Below are 18233 nucleotides of genomic sequence, written 5' to 3'. Positions count from 1 at the left end.
GGACACTGGCAGGCTTTTGAGGACGTCATCTATAACTCTACTCCAATCCATGAGTCCCCAGTTTTGTAGCATGCAGTGCCGAGTGAACAAGGATAGTTAGGGACAGTGACCCATTTCCTGTACTGTACTCAAACACAGATACGTTTACATTTCTCTTATCTTAATTGTACACTACAGGACATAGACAACTTATTTATACACCATGGTACGTATTCAGGCCTATAACCCATGGTGTATGAATGATTAAGTTGCCTGTGTCTTGTACTGTACTCCAAGATAAGGGAGTTACAAGTGAGGCAAGCCATACACTATATATATATATATATATATATATATATATATATATATATATATATATATATATATATATATATATATATATATATATATATATATATATAAATATAAATTATAATTTTTTTTTTTTTTTTCATTTAACCAGCAGGGGTTAATGGGGCTCTGCCATCAGAATACAGTGATCAGTATCGCTGGCTATAGCCGGCGGCACTGATCGATTGGGAAAAACCCAGCAGGCTGGTTGTACACAAGTCGATCAATAGATCGACTTGTAAACAATCAACCTGTTCATACGTGGATCAAAATTTGGCTGGTCCCTGCTGACCCGGCTAAATTTCCATCCATATACAGTATGGCCACCTTTAGTCAAAATTTACCATAGTTTATATCAGCCATGTGCCACATTGCAGAATTTATTCCATTACCTCTCCGCTGTCACATCAGAGGAAAGTGCTGTACAGTGCATCCAGAAAGTATTCACAGCACTTCACCTTTTACCACATTTTGTTATGTTACAGCTTTATTCCAAATTGGACTAAATTAATTATTTTTCTCAAAATTCTACAAACCACACCTCATAATGACAACATGAAAGAAGTTTGAAATCTTTGCAAATTTTATAAAATAAAAAAAAACACGTACAAAAGTATTTATACCTTTGCCATGACACTCAAAATTAAGCTTAGGTGCATCCTGTTTCCACTGATCATCCTTGCGATGTTTCTACAACTTGATTGGAGTCCACCTGTAGTAAATTCAGTTGATTGGACATGATTTTGAAAGGCACACACATGTCTGTATAAGGTCCCACAGTTAAACTGATTGTAAAGTCTCAATATCCTTACCTGCTCTGTGCAGCTGGTTCAGTACAGAGCAGCCCGGATCCTCCCCTTCTCAGGTCCCTGACTGGAGCACCTGGCCCCTCCCTCTTGTTGAGTGCCCCCACAGTAAACGGCTTGCTGTGAGGGCAGCCGAACTGCAGCTCCGTGTATCCATTCACACAGAGAGATGTGGCCTGGCCCCGCCCCCTGTCTCTCTCTGAGGGAGGGTCTCGGACAGCTGAGGGACTTGTGGACATCACTGGATAGAGAAGGGGCTCAAGTAAGTATTGGGGGGCTGAGGGTGGCTGCTGCACACAAAAGGCTTTTTATCTTAATGCAAAGAATGCATTAGGATAAAAAGCCTTCTGCCTTTACAACCCTTTTAACAGAGCATGTCAGAGCACAAACCAAGCCATGAAGTCCAAGGAATTGTCTGTAGACCTTCGAGACAGGATTGTAATGAGGCACAGAACTGGGGAAGGGTACAGAAAAATTTTCTGCAACACTCCTTGGTAAAAGGCACATGACAGCCCATCCCGGAGTTTACCAAAATGCAGCTGAAGGACATGAGAAACAAAATTCTCTGGGTTTGATGAAACAAAGACTAAACTCTTTGGCCTGAATGGCAAGCGTGACGTCTGGAGGAAACCAGGCACCGCTCATCACCTGGCCAATACCATCACTACAGTGAAGCATGGTGGTGGCAGCATGATGCTGTGGGGATGTTTTTCAGCTGCAGGTACTGGGAGACTAGTCAGGGTTGAGGGAAAGATGAATGCAGCAATGCAGAGACATCCTTGATGAAAACCTTAAGAACACAGCCAAGATAACAAAGGAGTTGCTATGAGACAACACTGTGAATGCCCTTGAGTGGGCCAGCCAGAGCCCAGACTTGAACCCGTTTCACCATCTCCGGAAAGATCTGATAATGGCTGTACACCGACGCTTCCCATCCAACCCGATGGAGCTTGAGAGGTTCTGCAAAGAAGAATGGGAGAAAATGCCTAAAAATAGGTGTGCCAAGCTTGCAGCATCATACTCAAAAAGACTTGAGGCTGTAATTGGTGCCAAACGTGCTTCAACAAAGTATTGAGCAAAGGCTATGTACATGTGATTTTTATTTTTTTATTTTTTTAGAAATTTGCAAAGATTTTAAACAAACTTCGTTCACGTTTTCTTTATGGGGTATTGCTTGTAGAATTTTGAGGAAAATAATGAATTGAATCCATTTTGGAATAAGGCTGTAACATAAAATGTGGAAAAAGTGAATCGCTGTGAATACTTCCAGTCTGGAATAAATACACCACAAGCTATACTTTGGACATTTAAACAGGGTTTGCTTCTCCTAGAATTCAGTTAAAAACAATTCTGCTTTAAATGTTTGTAGCAAAATATGGTTATATTGTTGCTATTCTATTTTTCTTTGACAGGAACAGTTAATGAAGTTGCAGAAGCATAAGCTGCAGCTTTCTCAGCAAGTGGCGCAGACAGGAACACTGGCAGGTACTGGTGCACAAGTGCAAGTTCAGTCGCAGCAACCACAGCAGCTGGCAACCGTAACTTCTCGAGGAGGAGCTATGCTTACTGGAGCCACAGTGGCAAATCTACAAGTGACTCGTCTGGTGAGAGTTAAACTGGATAGCCAAATCTACGTGATACTGTTTGCTTAGATGAATGTCTTTTAACAATCGTCTTTCTCTCTAGTTGCAGGCTCAGGGGCCAATCCAAACTCAACCAGGGCAGACAGCTCAAGTTGCTCTGGCTAAACCACCTGTGGTATCAGCTGTTGTTTCATCTGGAGGCGTCACCACCCTTCCAGTTACCATGGCAGGAATCAGTGTTTCTATCAACCAGCCCCAGAAAGTTGCAGGTAGAATACTTTAATAAGTATTTGTTGCAAGTTATCACAGTTTATTATATTCTGGTAATTTTCCTGAATGTTTAGTAAAAGTGGCATTAACCACTTGCTTACTGGGCACTTAAACCCCCCTCAGTCCCAGACCAATTTTCAGCTTTCAGCGCTGATGCACTTTGAATGACAATTGCGCGGGCATACAACACTGTACCCAAATGAAATTTTTATCATTTTTTTCCCACAAATAGAGCTTTCTTTTGGTGGTATTTAGTTACAGCTCTGAGTTTTATTTTTTGCTAAACAAACAAAAAAAGATGCAAAAAATAAAATAAAAATCATGTTTTAATAGTTTGTTATAAAATTTTGCAAACGGGTCATTTTTCTCCTTCATTGAAGTGCGCTGATTAGGCGGCACTGATGGCTGCATTGGTGGGCACTGATGGGCTGCATTGGTGGGCGCTGATGGGCTGCATTGGTGGGCACTGATGGGCTGCACTGGTGGGCACTGATGGGCTGCACTGGTGGGCACTGATGGGCTGCACTGGTGGGCACTGATGGGCTGCACTGGTGGGCACTGATGGGCTGCACTGGTGGGCACTGATGGGCTGCACTGGTGGGCACTGATGGGCTGCACTGGTGGGCACTGATGGGCTGCACTGGTGGGCACTGATGGGCTGCACTGGTGGGCACTGATGGGCTGCACTGGTGGGCACTGATAGGCTGCACTGGTGGGCACTGATAGGCTGCACTGGTGGGCACTGATAGGCATAGTTAAGGCGGCACTAATAGGCACAGATAAGGCGGCACCGAGGGGCACAGATAAGGCGGCACTGATGGGCAAAGATGGGCACAGATAAGATGGCACGGATGGGTGGCACGGATGGGCACTGATAGGTACCACTGATAGATAGGACTGATGGGCACTGATAGGTGGCTCTGATAGGTGGCACTGCTGGGCACTGATGGGCGGCACTGCTGGGCACTGATGGGCGGCACTGGGGTGCAGCACCTTTGAGGCAGATTGTGGGCACTGTGGGTGGCACTGCTGGGTGGCACTGTGGGTGGCACTGCTGGGTGGCACTGTGGGTGGCACTGCTGGGTGGCACTGTGGGTGGCACTGCTGGGTGGCACTGTGGGCACTGCTGGGTGGCACTGTGGGCACTGCTGGGTGGCACTGTGGGCACTGCTGGGTGGCACTATGGGCACTGCTGGGGGCACTTACTTTTATTAAGTGGGGCACTGCAGGGGGCAGGTGGGCACTGTCAGGGGGCAGGTGGTCGCTAGCAGGGCTGGCCGTGATCGGGACTGATGTCCCGATCACGGCCGCCGGTGATCGGCTTTTTTTTTCTCCTCGCGTTGACAGGAATATAGCCGATTACCGGCTCCGTTATATCACATGATCAGCTGTCATTGGCTGACAGCTGATCACGTGATAAGGGGTCGGGATCGACCCCTTGCACGGATCGGTGATCAGGCGAGTCTCATGGACTCGCCGATCACAGGGCGCGCCGCGCGCGCCCCTCAGGGGACGCGCAGGGCGCTCGTACACGGGACGACGTCAATAGACGTAGTCCCGGAAAAGGAGATCCGCGCTGTAGCCGTCAATTGACTATAGCGCGGATCTCAAGTGGTTAAACCCTCAGCTTCTTTTTTTTTTTTTTAACACATTGAGCACAATAAAATAAACATTCCCCAGTAATCAATTCTTTCAAATTCCCACCCCAACACTTACATTTCACAGCTTTCATTGCTGCTGTCTCCTGCTATCTCAGTGCTGCTTCCCTGAATTTGTGAACTTCAAGAGGAAGTAAAGGCAAAAAAATAAAAAACACACCCTGTAAGGCAAAGGCATAATGAGCTAGTATGCATAGCATACTAGCTCATTATGAATAACTTACCTGAGAACGAAGCCCCCAAAGCGGTCCTCCGTCTTCCTCTTCGCCGCTGCCATGTGCCGTAGACAGCGGTGGCTGTCTTCGGGTAAATATCTCCTAAACCGTATAGGTTTAGGAGATATTTCTTGGACCTACAGGTAAGCCTTCATCTAGGCTTACCTGTAGGTCAAAGTGGTTTGTAAGGGTTTACAACCACTTTCACAGGAAAGTTAACAGTAGGCAGTGTAGTCTGTAGTTAGGCTGTTAGCTTGGAGAAGGGAAGAGGAGGGAGGAGCAAGGGAGTGTCTTGCCACCCTGGGCCATGAGGCTGTGTGTTTCAGTTGATGCTTGCAGTGTAGAGAGACTTTGCTGTAGTCCCTGCATTTAAGGATGGTGCTATTGGACACTGCAAGAGAATAGAGCCATTCTTAAACTGCAAATCTGGGCAGCTGTCATTGCACCAGCTTTAACAGGAACAAGAAGCGGCATGCTCAGTTAATAAATCAGTTGCTGAAAGTGTTTAAAAACAGAGCATTTTATATCACTTTTTATGTATAGCTAAAAAATATTATCTTAATTGTACAGTACACAGTAATTGATTATTGGCCCATATGCCGCTACCTTTAGGTGACTGGACACTGTGAATAGCTTTGCTAAGACTGCCCCCCAGTGTATCTATATAACTATGTACACTGTCAGGCTATAATTTTTTGCTAGTGTCCCTAGGTAATGGATCACTTCCCATGTTGGAGAAGATTTTTTTTTTTCTTTCTATATTTTAACAGATGTTTTTCCTTCGACTGACACTTATATCAAGGGCTGATTGCTTATTGGCTTATGGTTCACTTGCAGTTTCTGGATTGCTTACCCTTAGTGTATACCTTGGGAACCATATCCAGACTCTGCAGCAGCGGGGCCAGCCTGTAATGTCTCCTTCAAGTGCTGGATTTGTATTAGGTGCTCACCTTGGCACATGGTGTAAGGGTGTTATATTGGTCCAGGGCCCTGGTCCATAGCTAGAACACACAGACCCCGAAGACCCCTTCAGGGCTATGGTTACCATGATGGGCAAACTCTGTATTCTGAACAGGATCATCAATATGGACAAGTTAAGGTGTTTCCCTGTACCATTGAATATCTTTTCCTGGTTCTACGTGACTTCTTGAATCATTTACATGGATTTGTAGTACACAAACTACATTATATCCTCTTATCCTATAAGACACGCAGCAGGGATACGCACACAAGCAGTTTTGAAGCACAGGTTATGGGTTAATTCACATCATTTGTGTGTGTTCCATAGTTTTTGTTCTCTTGCTTTATTCTGCTTTGTAGAATAAAGCATTTACCTAATTCAATTTGGTGATCCTTCATCCACATCAGTCCCTGAAGTTATTTTCTGACTAGTGACTTTGTGCTTAGAACACTTATAACTGCACATTTCCAGTTGCTATTTTCCAACTTCACAAACTGATTGTTTGCAGTCTCACTTGCTGCTTAATATCTCAGAGAGACAGCCACAGGAATTCGGTTAGTTCCATGTGTTCTTGTGATTCCTTCAATGCAGGCACACTGAATCTTCTCAAGTCCATGTCAATACTGTGAGTACCCTATAGGGGAAATCCTCATAGGGGACATGGAAGTGGCAGCAAATGAGACAAATGCCCGCCACAGGCCCTGAGGAAATGCTACGTTTGTCTCAGGTTAATAGCTCCCTTGTTCCAGAGCAAGGTCTTGATCTAACACTGCTCCAGCGCACTGAAATGGACTCCCAATAAACATGTAACATCCATTCTGTCTGACTAAAGCGGAATTCTCTGCCACTATGTCTGATGTATTCCAAAGGCTATCTCCTCTTCTGAAAACTGTGGGTGCCACCAGCCATAAATGCTTTTCTGCCCCTCCTCCCCCTGACTATATTTGTGCAGTAGAACCTGAATTGCTCGCTTATATTGGCGAAATGCTAGGGCAACGCTGACATTTTAGCAGAGGTTGCTGATTTTTCACCATCAAAATGTTATTTATCTTCTGATTTCTTGCTAAATTCTTGCTACGGTAGACTGATTGAGGCAGTACCTACTAGTCTCTGGTTAGATACACCTAGTTCTGCACAACATCTACATATTCTATTTGGCATAACAAGGGAGGCAGTGTCTAACCTTTTCTTATTTTGATCAAGCTAATTGGGTTGTATATAATGATTGGCTTAACTTTAAGATGTTATTAACTCATCCTTGTGTGTGTTCGCTGCCTTGTTCCCTAAGGAATTAAAAAAAGAGATTGACTGTTCTCGTTGTGGGCTTGCATATCCTTCCACTGTTCTCGCGGGGTGGATTTTTAAACTTTTCCAGACAATAAAACACAAATGATGACATGTTACCGGGGTGTGAATGTTTAAAGTGTTTGGACACATATTAGATAACCCTTTGTCACTAGGGTAAGATGCCCTTTATTTATTTCAGTAACTTATATAGCGCCATCAATTTACGCAGCACTTTACATATACATTGTACATTCACATCAGTCCCTACCCTCAAGGAGCTTACAATCTAAGATCCCTAACTCACATTCATACATACTAGGAGCAATTTAGACAGGATCCAATTAACCTACCAGCATGCCCCTTGATTATGTTCACTTATTCGTGTTCTCAGGGGTCTCGTGGTGCACCCCACATATTGTGATTTGCAGGAGGTGCATTCCACAGAATAAACAACATAACTAGTCCCTCAGTTGATAAAGTCTCCCTACCCTAGTTCACATTGTAGGCTACTCGAAAGAGAAGTTTGTTGGATTTTTAACCTCCAGACAAGAACACCATCTGGTATGACCTTTCGGTATAATGATGTTGATCTCTTTCTCAGTTAATCATGTGTTTTTGTGATATTTTTTTGTTTTCATTGTTATGTTTGGTTTATTTAATTTCATTTTGTTTCTAGATCCATATTGCTTACCAATAGATTCTAATAACCACATGATATGTTTTGTAAAATACCACTCCCCAGGGATTGTACACCTGTTGCAGTGTCTTTCGTTTACCTCACTTGTAAACTTTCTCTTGATATAGATAATCCTTTTCTTTCATCAAAACTATAACTCTTGTCCTCTGCACCACCCTTATGTGTAGATGCCTTGGAGAATGTAATTTGTTAAATATGTGTCCTCCTTTGCAAAATTCCTTGAGGAATATATTGAGGCAGTTACAAATGTAAGGGGGTCCCTACCCCACTGTCTAAATTCACACCTCCCTGTTGGTTTGTCATCTTTTACCTCATGTGTATAATCTGTTTGCCCTTTCCAGACACCCTCGTCTTCTGAAGATCCAACCTTTTGTAGCAGACCCTTAAACTCTAAACCCACCAGACTTACTCAGAAGTCTTCCTCACAATGAAGTTTTGTCCCCCACCCCTGCATGTGGGGGGGGGTCTGCTGACATTTGCTCCAGCTTAGAGAAGCGACATTCCGGGCCTTTATTTTACTCTCCTTTGGAGAAGTACACAAAGGGGTTTATTTACTAAAGCTAGAGAGTGCAAAATTGGTTTCTCTGCAGAAGTGAGACCTATCGGCTTCTAACCTCAGCTTGTTTAATCAAGCTTTGGGAATAAAACCTGGAAGCTGATTGGTTTCTATGCAAAAGTGAGACTAATTTCTCTTATATTCACCGACTGACACAGCTCCTCTCTTAACCATTGGGTTGTTACGCCACTTTTAGGAGAATACTAGGCATTACATGTTATGTAAAGCACAGAACGTTCCAGTTTCGCGCAAGGGGTGGTTCCTTGGGTAACAACCCCCCAGCCATGCAGCCATCAGTTTTATTTTGCCTAGTGAATGAGAAGGACCTAGGAACCCTGACGGGCCCATCGGTCCGTCTTTTTTCTGCAGAAGCTTTGCTTTTTGCACAAGATGAAAGATCCTGTGATCTGCTATCAACAGCCGGCTGGGTGACAGGCTGGATAATCTTATCCTTGTAGTCTCCCCAGCCTGGCCAGCAAGCGTGTGCAGGTCACAGCTACGCGCTAGGCCAGCCATGACGTACCTCAGCTTCAGAGGTGGTCATGAGCTTTTATGCTCAGGGGAGCACATATGACCGGGCTACTGATGTCTGCATCACAGTGTGCCAAGGCCAGCAGCCACCCTGTACTGATCAGAGAGTGGGTCAGTAATGGAATGTCTCCCAGCTCTTCAGGACTGGTAAGTACAACTCTCCCTGCCGCGGGGGGGCTGAGCATCTGGGCATTCCCTGGGAGGTTGATTCGGGGGTCCCTCACCTCCCTCTCTTCTCTCCCTTTCTTCCCTCTCCCCCCCTCCCTGTGGGGGATGCTGCGTGTGGCTGCTTAGCGGTGTGTGTCATGTGTAGGGACTCTCCTGTGGGGGGGCTGCACTGGCTGGCTGTGTCCTGAGTGGTGTTTTTTCATGTCCCTGGGGGTGCCTGTAAGGCTGTGCCCTGTGATCTTTGCAGCGCTGATCACCGCTCATATTTTTTCAGTGTCAGCGGCCATCTTAGGTATGGGCAAGGGAAAGCATGCTCTCCTGTGTCTCGGCTGCCATTTTCCCTGTGATTTTTCCTTATACTGGATGCAGCGGCCATTTTGTAGAAGCCTGATCACATTTTTCAGCTTCTCCAGAGACAGCGTGTTTTCCCAGTGTTTTATGTCCTTATGTTGGACGCTGGGTAGCCATTTCCTTTGAGCCTGAGCACATTGCAGAGTGGTTTCAGCGCCATTAGCAGCAGCTTTGAATGAAACAGAGTGGATTCCTCTGCACCTGGGAGCTAACAGAGACCACAGGCACTACTTGCTGGACAGCGCAGAACCTGTCTCGGTGGTGAGTCCTCTGGGAAAGAGCCCCTCAGCCAGCAGCAGTAAGGAGAGTGGGACCATCACTGTCCTAAGTCCCCTTCAGGTAGCAGACAGGGTAGGGTCAGCATGGCTTCAGAAACTGGTGTTTCTTCCCCCGAAATCCAGGCAATTGCAACCGGTTCGTCTGCGGAATGCACAGTGCCTTTGGACACCTTGTCGGTGTCGATCCTCAAATCGTTCGTTGCCAAGGTGGAGGCGGTGCGTGGGCGCAAAGGTTCTAAAAAGCGGCCCCTCCCCCCCCCCCGCTTCCTCTGGGAAGAGCTCTGACGCAGACTCTGGCCCTGCTGAGGCTGGTGACCCCTGCTCTGTCGTTTTAGATGACGCTGACCAGGACCGATTGGGCAATGAGGATGAGTCCCCGTCTGGGTCTGTGCTTGTTGGAGCACTTATCACAGCTGTGCGTGATACCCTGAAGATTCAAGAGCCAGCAGATCCCTTTGCTGATGTAGCGGTCCCTTTTGGTTCCCGTAAGCCAGCCCGTTCACCTAAGGTGTTCCAGTATCTGACTTATTTTGACAAGTTCATTTACAAGGAATGGGGTCGACCGCAATGGACCGTTTCAGTCCCCAAATACATGGCGGTGCGTTACCCCTTTGAGGAGAGCCTTCTCAAAAAGTGGTCGGCTCCTCCGATCGTGAAACCCCCAGTATCCAGGTTAATCAAAGTAATCGCGATCCCTGTAGAAGGATTTAAGGATCCCATGGACAGGAAGGCCGAGGCAGTGGCTCGTTCCTTGTTTACGGTTGTGGGGTCAACTATACGACCAGCACTGACATCGCAGACACTGACTGAGTGGGCAAAACTGTTGCACCGCGAATTGGGAGAACAGCAGGCTTCTCCTGTCTGCGTGGAACTAGAAGACCAACTAGTGCAAGGCCGTTTGTGACGCGGCCATGGATATCCTTCCCCTGTTATCCAGGGCTTCAGTGTCAGCAGTGGTGCTGAGGCGCCTGATTGCGTTGAAATGCTGGTCTGCTGACCAGGCATCCAAAAAACCCCCGACGGATCTTCCCTTACCGACCAACTCTTCGGAGCCTCTTTGGATCACATTATTAAAAATGCCACAGGTAGTAAGAGTACACTACTTCCACGGGCCAGGAAGGCTAAGGAGCCATGCCGTAGGAAAGGGCCCTCTTTTTCCGCTCACAAACGGCTTTTTCGTCTGCCCGGAGCTTCGGCTAAATGTCCCCAACCTGACAGGACGACCTCTGAAGGACCAAAGCGCCCTGGAACCGCAAGCCTAACAAGCCTGTGAACAAAAGTGCTACCCCATGAAGGTTTGCCCCCACCCATGACTCGGGTGGGGGGGTCGCCTTGGGAGTTTGCAGCCCAGTGGTCCTCTTGACTGTTCGACCAATGGGTCTGCGATCTGATTTCCTACGGCTACAAGATAGAGTTCCTCTCTTGGTCACCAAACAGATTCTTCCCCTCCAGCATACCCATTCTCCCGGCTTGCCGGGAGGCCCTCTTGGAGGCAGTAAGGGACCTGCTCAACCGCGGGGTGATTGTACCTGTTCCGGAATTGGAACGTTTCCAGAGGTTCTACTCAAACCTGTTTGTAGTTCCCAAGAAGAAAGGGGTACGTCCAATATTGGATCTAAAGGCCCTCAATCACTTTGTGAAAGTGCAGAGGTTCAGAATGGAATCCGTTCTCTCAGTAGTCGCTGCACTCCATCAAGGGGACTCCCTGGTGTCCTTAGACATCCAGGATGCATACCTGCACATATCCATATGCCTCCAGCATCAAAAGCTTCTGCGATTTACAGTTGGGGAAGCCCACTACCAGTTTGTGGCTCTCCCCTTTGGTTTGGCATCAGCCCCCCAAGTCTTTACCAAGGTATTGGCTCCTGTGTTGGCGTAGGATCGCGATCGTGGGTTACTTAGATAATCTCCTCCTGAGAACTTCTTCCACCTCAGAGTTAGAAGAGATGTGGCGATCACCATGCAGACCCTGCAAGAATTTGGGTGGCTATTGAACCTAAAAAAGTCGGTGATAGTACCGTCTCAGCGTTTGGAGTACCTAGGCTTACTGCTGGACTCCAGGGAAGCAAGAGTGTTTCTCCCTTCGGACAAGCTGCTGACTCTCAGAGCCACGGTAAAACTGCTGATGAACCACAAGTGGTCATCGCTTCGCTTCTGCCTGCGAGTCCTGGGACTCTTGGTGGCCTCCTTCGTGGCAGTACCATATGCCCAGTTCCACACCAGAGTTCTGCAGAAGGAGATTTTGACAAAGTGGGACAAATCTCCATTGTCCCTGGATCGACAGAACCATGTGAGCCAGTTAGTCAGGGATTCCCTGATCTGGTGGCTGAGGTCACCGGTGCGTCAGTCTGGGAAGTCGTTCCTACCTCAAAATTGGACGGTGATCACAACGGACGCCAGCCTATCCGGCTGAGGTGGAGTAATGGGAGTTCAGTCGACTCGGGGCCTCTGGTCGATGGCGGAATCCAAGTTGCCGATCAATCTGCTCGAACTGGGAGCGATCAGGCTATGCTTCTTCACATGGTCGATAAGACTGCGAGGGCGTCCGATCAGGATCCAGTCAGACAACGCCACTGCAGTGGCATACGCAGTCACCAAGGAGGAACAAGAAGCTCGGCCGCCGCACGGGAGGTCGCTCACATACATCGGTGGGCAGAGCGACATGTACCGGCCCTGTCGGCCATTTACATCCGGGAGTGGAGAACTGGCAGGCGGACCATCTAAGTCGCCAGGTGCTGGACCCAGGAGAATGGGCGTTGCATCCGGAGGTGTTCAGGCTACTGTGCCTGCGGTGTGGCACACCAGACGTGGATCTTCTGGCCTCCCGTCTCAATCGGAAGGTGCCGAGATTCATGTCCAGGACAAGAGATCCCTGGGCAGATGCGTCAGACACTGGTGGCTCCGTGGGATCAGTACCAGCTGATCTATGCCTTTCCTCCACTAAAACTGTTACCACGTCTGCTTTGCAGAGTGGAGGCCGAGGGGATCCCAGTTATACTGATTGCCCCAGATTGGCCCCAGCGTCCCTGGTACGCAGACCTAGTGCACCTAGTGGCAGACACTCCCTGGCGACTGCCGTTGCGAGAGGACCTTCTGTCTTAAGGCATGGCTATTGAGAGCCAGGTGTTGAAGGGCCAGGTTCTGTCGGACTATGATCCCAACTATGAGGAGAGCACAGAAATCTTCTTCCCGGAAGATATAGCATTGTACCTGGAAGGCCTACATCTCCATGTGTGAGGAGAAAGGATGGCGTCCGTGCTCCTTTCTATATCCAGGATCCTGCTGTTTCCACAGCAAGGAGTAGACCAGAGATTGGCCTTAAGCATCATTAAAGGACAAATATCAGCTTTGGTTGTCTTTTTTTTTTTTTTCAGCGACCCCTGGCGTCTCACTCCCTAGTGAGTACTTTTGTCCAAGGGGTCCGGCATGTTGTCCCTCCGGTGAGTCCACCGTTACCTCCGTGGGATGTGAATCTGGTGTTGTCAGCGCTACAAAAGCCGCCATTTGAAAATATCAGATCTCTCTGTTGACTCTTTCCCAGAAAGTGGTCTTTCTAGTGGCCATCACATCAGCTAGGAGGGTTTTGGAACTGGCGGCCTTGTCCTGCAAGTCGCCCTATCTGGTTATGCACAAGGATAAGGTGGTGTTGCGTCCACAACAGTCTTTTCTGCCGAAGGTGGTCTCGGCGTTTCACATTAATGAGGACATTGTGTTGCCATCTCTGTGTCCTAAGCCGATACATCCTAAGGAAGTGGCTCTTCATGCTCTGGACGTGGTTAAAGCTCTGAAGGTGTATTTGTCTGCCACGGCTCCCTTCCAGAAGTCAGACTCACTGTTTGTTTCAGTGGCTGGTCCAAATAAAGGCATGGCGGTCTCGTCGGCCACCATTTCCAGGTGGATCAGTCAGATTGTATTACAGGCCTATGCCCTGAAGGGGCAGATGCCCCTCTTTCCTGTCACGGCCCACTCCACGAGGGCAATCGGAACGTCTTGGGCCTTCCGACATCAAGGGTCTGTCGCTCAAGTGTGTAAAGTGGCAACCTGGTCGTCTGTGCACACTTTTACCAAATTCTACAAGGTAGATGCCTGTTTTGGCCGCAAAGTTTTGCAGGCGGCTGTATAGTTGCAATTGTGTATGCAATTTTTCCTTTTTTTTCCTGGGTTTTTGGGTAAAAACACAGTACCTTTTAAGTTAATGCACTGTTGCATTAGTTCGTGCAGTTTTTGGGGCGAGTTGAGGGTAGTGCCTCCTGTTGAGGTGTACCCTGTTTTTGTGGTGTTTTTTTCCACACGCTGTTGTTTTTGTGGGTAAAGTTATACCAGTTCCCACTTGCCATGGTGGGTGAAGTTTTTATGCTGTTTTTCCCACCCCTCGTTTGGCACTGCTTGGGGATGTCCCAATGGCTAAGAGAGGAGCTGTGTCAGTCGGTGAATATAAGAGAAAATAGGATTTTTTTTGTACTCACCGTAAAATCCTTTTCTTTGTAATTCACCGACTGACACAGCACCCGCCCCTTCTGTTTTTCTTTACGTTATACTGCTTGTTGACGTACTGATGGCCGCATGGCATCCTGGGGGGTTGTTGCCTAAGGGACCGCCCCTTGGGTGGAACTGGAAAGTTCTGTATTTTACATAACATGTAATGCCTAGTATTCTCCTAAACGTGGCGTAACAACCCAGTGCCTAAGAGAAGAGCTGTGTCAGTCGGTGAATTACAGAGAAAAGGATTTTACGGTGAGTACAAAAAAAATCCTATTTTTTCACTCTTCAGGTTTAGTAAATTAACCCCAAAGTCTTTATTGCTGTCTTGTTATTTTCTATACCATTCCTACATGCTGTTTTCCCGGTTTCTCTACACCTCCCTACAGCTTTACAGTCACAAGGGGTGGTCATTGCTTTCCAATTTTAAAAATAAGTACAAGGACTTTCCAGATCCTGTACATGGCCCTTATCCATTTAGGGACACCTGTCCCATCATGGCTTTAAAACATCTGTCCTAATTACTGCAATTGCTAGGCTTCTGTCTGATTTCCTGTAGACCTGCCACTATATCTTTCATATGAGAGTTTTTTTTTCTAGATAATGCAATGTGATGGGTTATGCTTTCTATCTATTCAAACATCAACGTAGTCCTTGCATTGCTGAAAAAATCATTGCACTTGGTGTTTTTTTTTTTCTTTTTGGACCAATATTTACTTCCCGAACATTCATATCTTATGAGGTTTTGGATACAATGTTCCTGAGCCTGATTTTTGTGACCATTTCCCCAAATGCTATTGCAAACCTGTCTCCCTTTCAATTGTTAATGGGGACAAGGGCTCCTTCCTGACAACCCTGGGTGGTCGTTGATGGGGTCTGCGGGCAGGAGGCTTAGCGGAAACTGGAGGACCCCTTTAACAAGGGGGGCCCCCAGATTCTGCCATATGTGAATTCACCCCAAAAAATGTTTTTGTGTTTGTTTCTCTGTAATGCAAATCTGCAAAATGCAAAAAGCACTAAAACTGCATAGGTGTGAATCCAGCCTTAATGTGAGTTTAGCAGCTGCAGTTTACATGAGCCCTAACTGTTGTATATGTGTCTGGTGTGATCAGTCACTGGTTAAAAGCATAGAGACACCACAGCGAAAAATCCCTAGTAGCTTTAAAAAGGATTAAATCTCCTCTTGGTGGTGAGTCGGTGGAAATCAATTATGTGCTGCACAACAAAAATATATTTTAAACACACAATGAACTTTTGTATAGTAATACATTTTGCACCATTCAGACTGAAAAAAAAATCTGTGAAAAAACTGGCACACCATTTTTTACCTTAAAAACAAAGTGTGCTTTAAATACTTATCCTTTTATTCTTGTTCCTGCGGGTGCTTGTCTGCTGTGGGTGTCAGTGTAATGTTAATGGCACAGCAGTACCATGTGTTCTGGTGTGGCACGGTTTCTGAAAGTAGTAAATGCACTATGTTCTCTGTGTTCCAGTGCGATGAAATGAAAGGGCTGCAAAATCGCACCGCACTGGAACATGCAAGAATTGCAATTCCAGTTTTAACTGATGCAAAAGCACTGTTAACCACTTAACAACCGCCCATTGCCGATTAACGGCTTCAGGGCGGTTGTTTAACTCTGAGAGGCCGTTAATTAACGGCCTCCCAGAAATCTGCTCTCGCGCGCCCCCTGGGGCGCGCACACGAGAGCATCCGTAACCGCTGGGTCCAGTGGACCCGGCGCATCACGAATCACGGTAAACGGCCGCTCAGCGCGGCCGTTTACCACGTGATCGCTCCGTCAAATGACGGAGTGATCACTTGTAAACAAACCGGCGTCATGTTATGACGCCGGTTCCTCCCTCCCCCTCTCTGTACCGATCGGTACAGCGGAGGGGGAAGAGATCGGTGTCAGCAGCGATGTGGGCTGCATCTGCAGTGCCCACATCACTGCTCACCGAAAATTAACCCCTCGATTCCCTGCCAACACTCTGCAATACCCTGCCATTACTCTGCATTACTCTGCAATACCCCCATTACTCTGCTATACCCCCATTACTCTGCATTACTCTGCAATACCCCCATTACTCTGCATTACTCTGCAATACCCCCATTACTCTGCATTACTCTGCAATACCCCCATTACTCTGCATTACCCTGCAACACTCTGCATTACCCTGCAACACTCTGCATTACCCTGCAACACTCTGCATTACCCTGCAACACTCTGCATTACCCTGCAACACTCTGCAATGCTCTGCAACACCTTACAACGCTCTGCAATACCCTGCAACGCTCTGCAATACCCTGCAACGCTCTGCAATACCCTGCAACACTCTGCAATACCCTGCAACACTCTGCAATACCCTGCAACACTCTGCAACACCCGCCAATACCCTGCAACACTCTGCAATGCTCTGCAACACCTGCCAATACCCTGCAATGCTCTGCAACACCCGCCAATACCCTGCAATGCAATACTCTGCAACGCCATACTCTGAGATACCCAGCCATACTCTGAGATACCCAGCCATAGTCGGTGATACCCTGCAATACCCAGCCATAGACATCCCCCCCCCTCCCGCCGCCCTCCGGTGCTTCTACCGAATCGCTAATACGATCAAAGACAGAATCTTTTTTTTTTTTTCAGGCTTCCCAGCTTAGAGGTGAGATGTGGGGTCTTATTGACCCCACATCTCACTGTAAAGAGGACCTGTCATGCCATATTCCTATTACAAGGGATGTTTACATTCCTTGTAATAGGAATAAAAGGGATCAAAAAAATTATTTTTGGGGAAAAAAATGTCAAACTAAAATAAATAAAGTAAAATGAACAATAAAAAAAATGTTTTTTTTTTAAAGCGACCCTGTCCCCATGTGCTCGCATGCAGAAGCGAACGCATACGTAAGTCCCGCCCACATATGAAAACGGTGTTCAAACCACACATGTGAGGTATCGCTGCGAACGTTAGAGCGAGAGCAATAATTCTAGCCCTAGACCTCCTCTGTAACTCAAAACATATAACCAGTAAAAAAAAATTAAATCGTCGCCTATGGGGATTTTTAAGTAGCGACGTTTGGCGCCATTCCACGAGCGTGTGCAATTTTGAAGAGTGACATATTAGGTATCTATTTACTCAGCGTAACTTCATCTTTCACATTATGGAAAAATTGGGCTAACTTTACTGTTTTTTTTTTTTTTTTTTAAGCCCAAAACTGTTTTTTTTTCCAAAAAAAAGCATTCGAAAAATTACTGCGCAAATACGGTGCGAGATAAAAAGTTGCAAAGACCACCATTGTATTCTCCAGGGTGTTTGCTAAAAAAAACATACATAATGTTTTGGAGTTCTATGTAATTTTCTAGCAAATAAATGATGATTTTTACATGTAGGAGAGAAATGTCAGAATTGGCCGGGGTGCTCCAGAACACCTGATGGCGCTCCCTGCATGTTGGGCCTCTGTATGTGGCCACACTGTGTAAAAGTCTCACACATGTGGTATCGCCATACTCGGGAGTAAGAGCAGAATGTGTTTTGGGGTGTAATTTGTGGTATGCATATGCTGTGTGTGAGAAATAACCTGATAATATGCCAATTTTGTGAAAAAAATAAAAAAAAGTAAAAAAAATCTTGATTTTGCAAAGAATTGTGGGAAAAAATGACAACTTCAAAAAACTCATCATGCCTCTTACTAAATACCTTGGAATGTCTTCTTTCCAAAAAGGGGTCATTTGGGGGGTATTTGTACTTTTCTGGCATGTTAGGGTCTCAAGAATTGAAATAGGCCGTCAGTACTTCAGGTGTGATCAATTTTCAGATATTGGCACCATAGCTTGTGGACTCTATAACTTTCACAAAGACCAAATAATATCCACCAATTTGTACTTATTTTTACCAAAGATATGTAGTAGTATAAATTTTGGCCAAAATTTATGAAGAAAAAATTACTAATCTGCTAAATTTTCTAACAGAAACAAAGAAAAATTCATTTTTTTTACAGAATTTTCGGTATTTTTTCCTTTATAGCACAAAACATAAAAAACCCAGCGGTGATTAAATACCGCCA

At 46.3% G+C, this 18233-nt stretch overlaps 1 protein-coding gene across 9 annotated transcripts in view; it reads left to right on the top strand.

Moving 5' to 3' along the window:
* LOC143940419 (E1A-binding protein p400-like) overlaps window positions 1-18233 on the top strand; it is a 198696-nt gene that overhangs the window by 161655 nt on the left and 18808 nt on the right. For all 9 annotated transcript variants that reach the window (XM_077461762.1, XM_077461761.1, XM_077461758.1 and 6 more), the window contains 2 exons: window positions 2549-2740; window positions 2823-2988. In XM_077461762.1, coding sequence (XP_077317888.1) covers window positions 2549-2740; window positions 2823-2988 — 358 coding nt within the window. The remainder of the gene's footprint in view (window positions 1-2548; window positions 2741-2822; window positions 2989-18233) is intronic.

The sequence above is a fragment of the Lithobates pipiens genome, unplaced genomic scaffold, assembly GCF_037356315.1.
Source record: "Lithobates pipiens isolate NorthernLeopardFrog02 unplaced genomic scaffold, aLitPip1_a1.2 Scaffold_3, whole genome shotgun sequence".
In the NCBI taxonomy this organism is placed as follows: domain Eukaryota; kingdom Metazoa; phylum Chordata; class Amphibia; order Anura; family Ranidae; genus Lithobates; species Lithobates pipiens.
The sequence above is the reverse complement of the archived record's forward strand: the minus strand, read 5'-3'. Positions and strand labels throughout refer to the sequence as shown.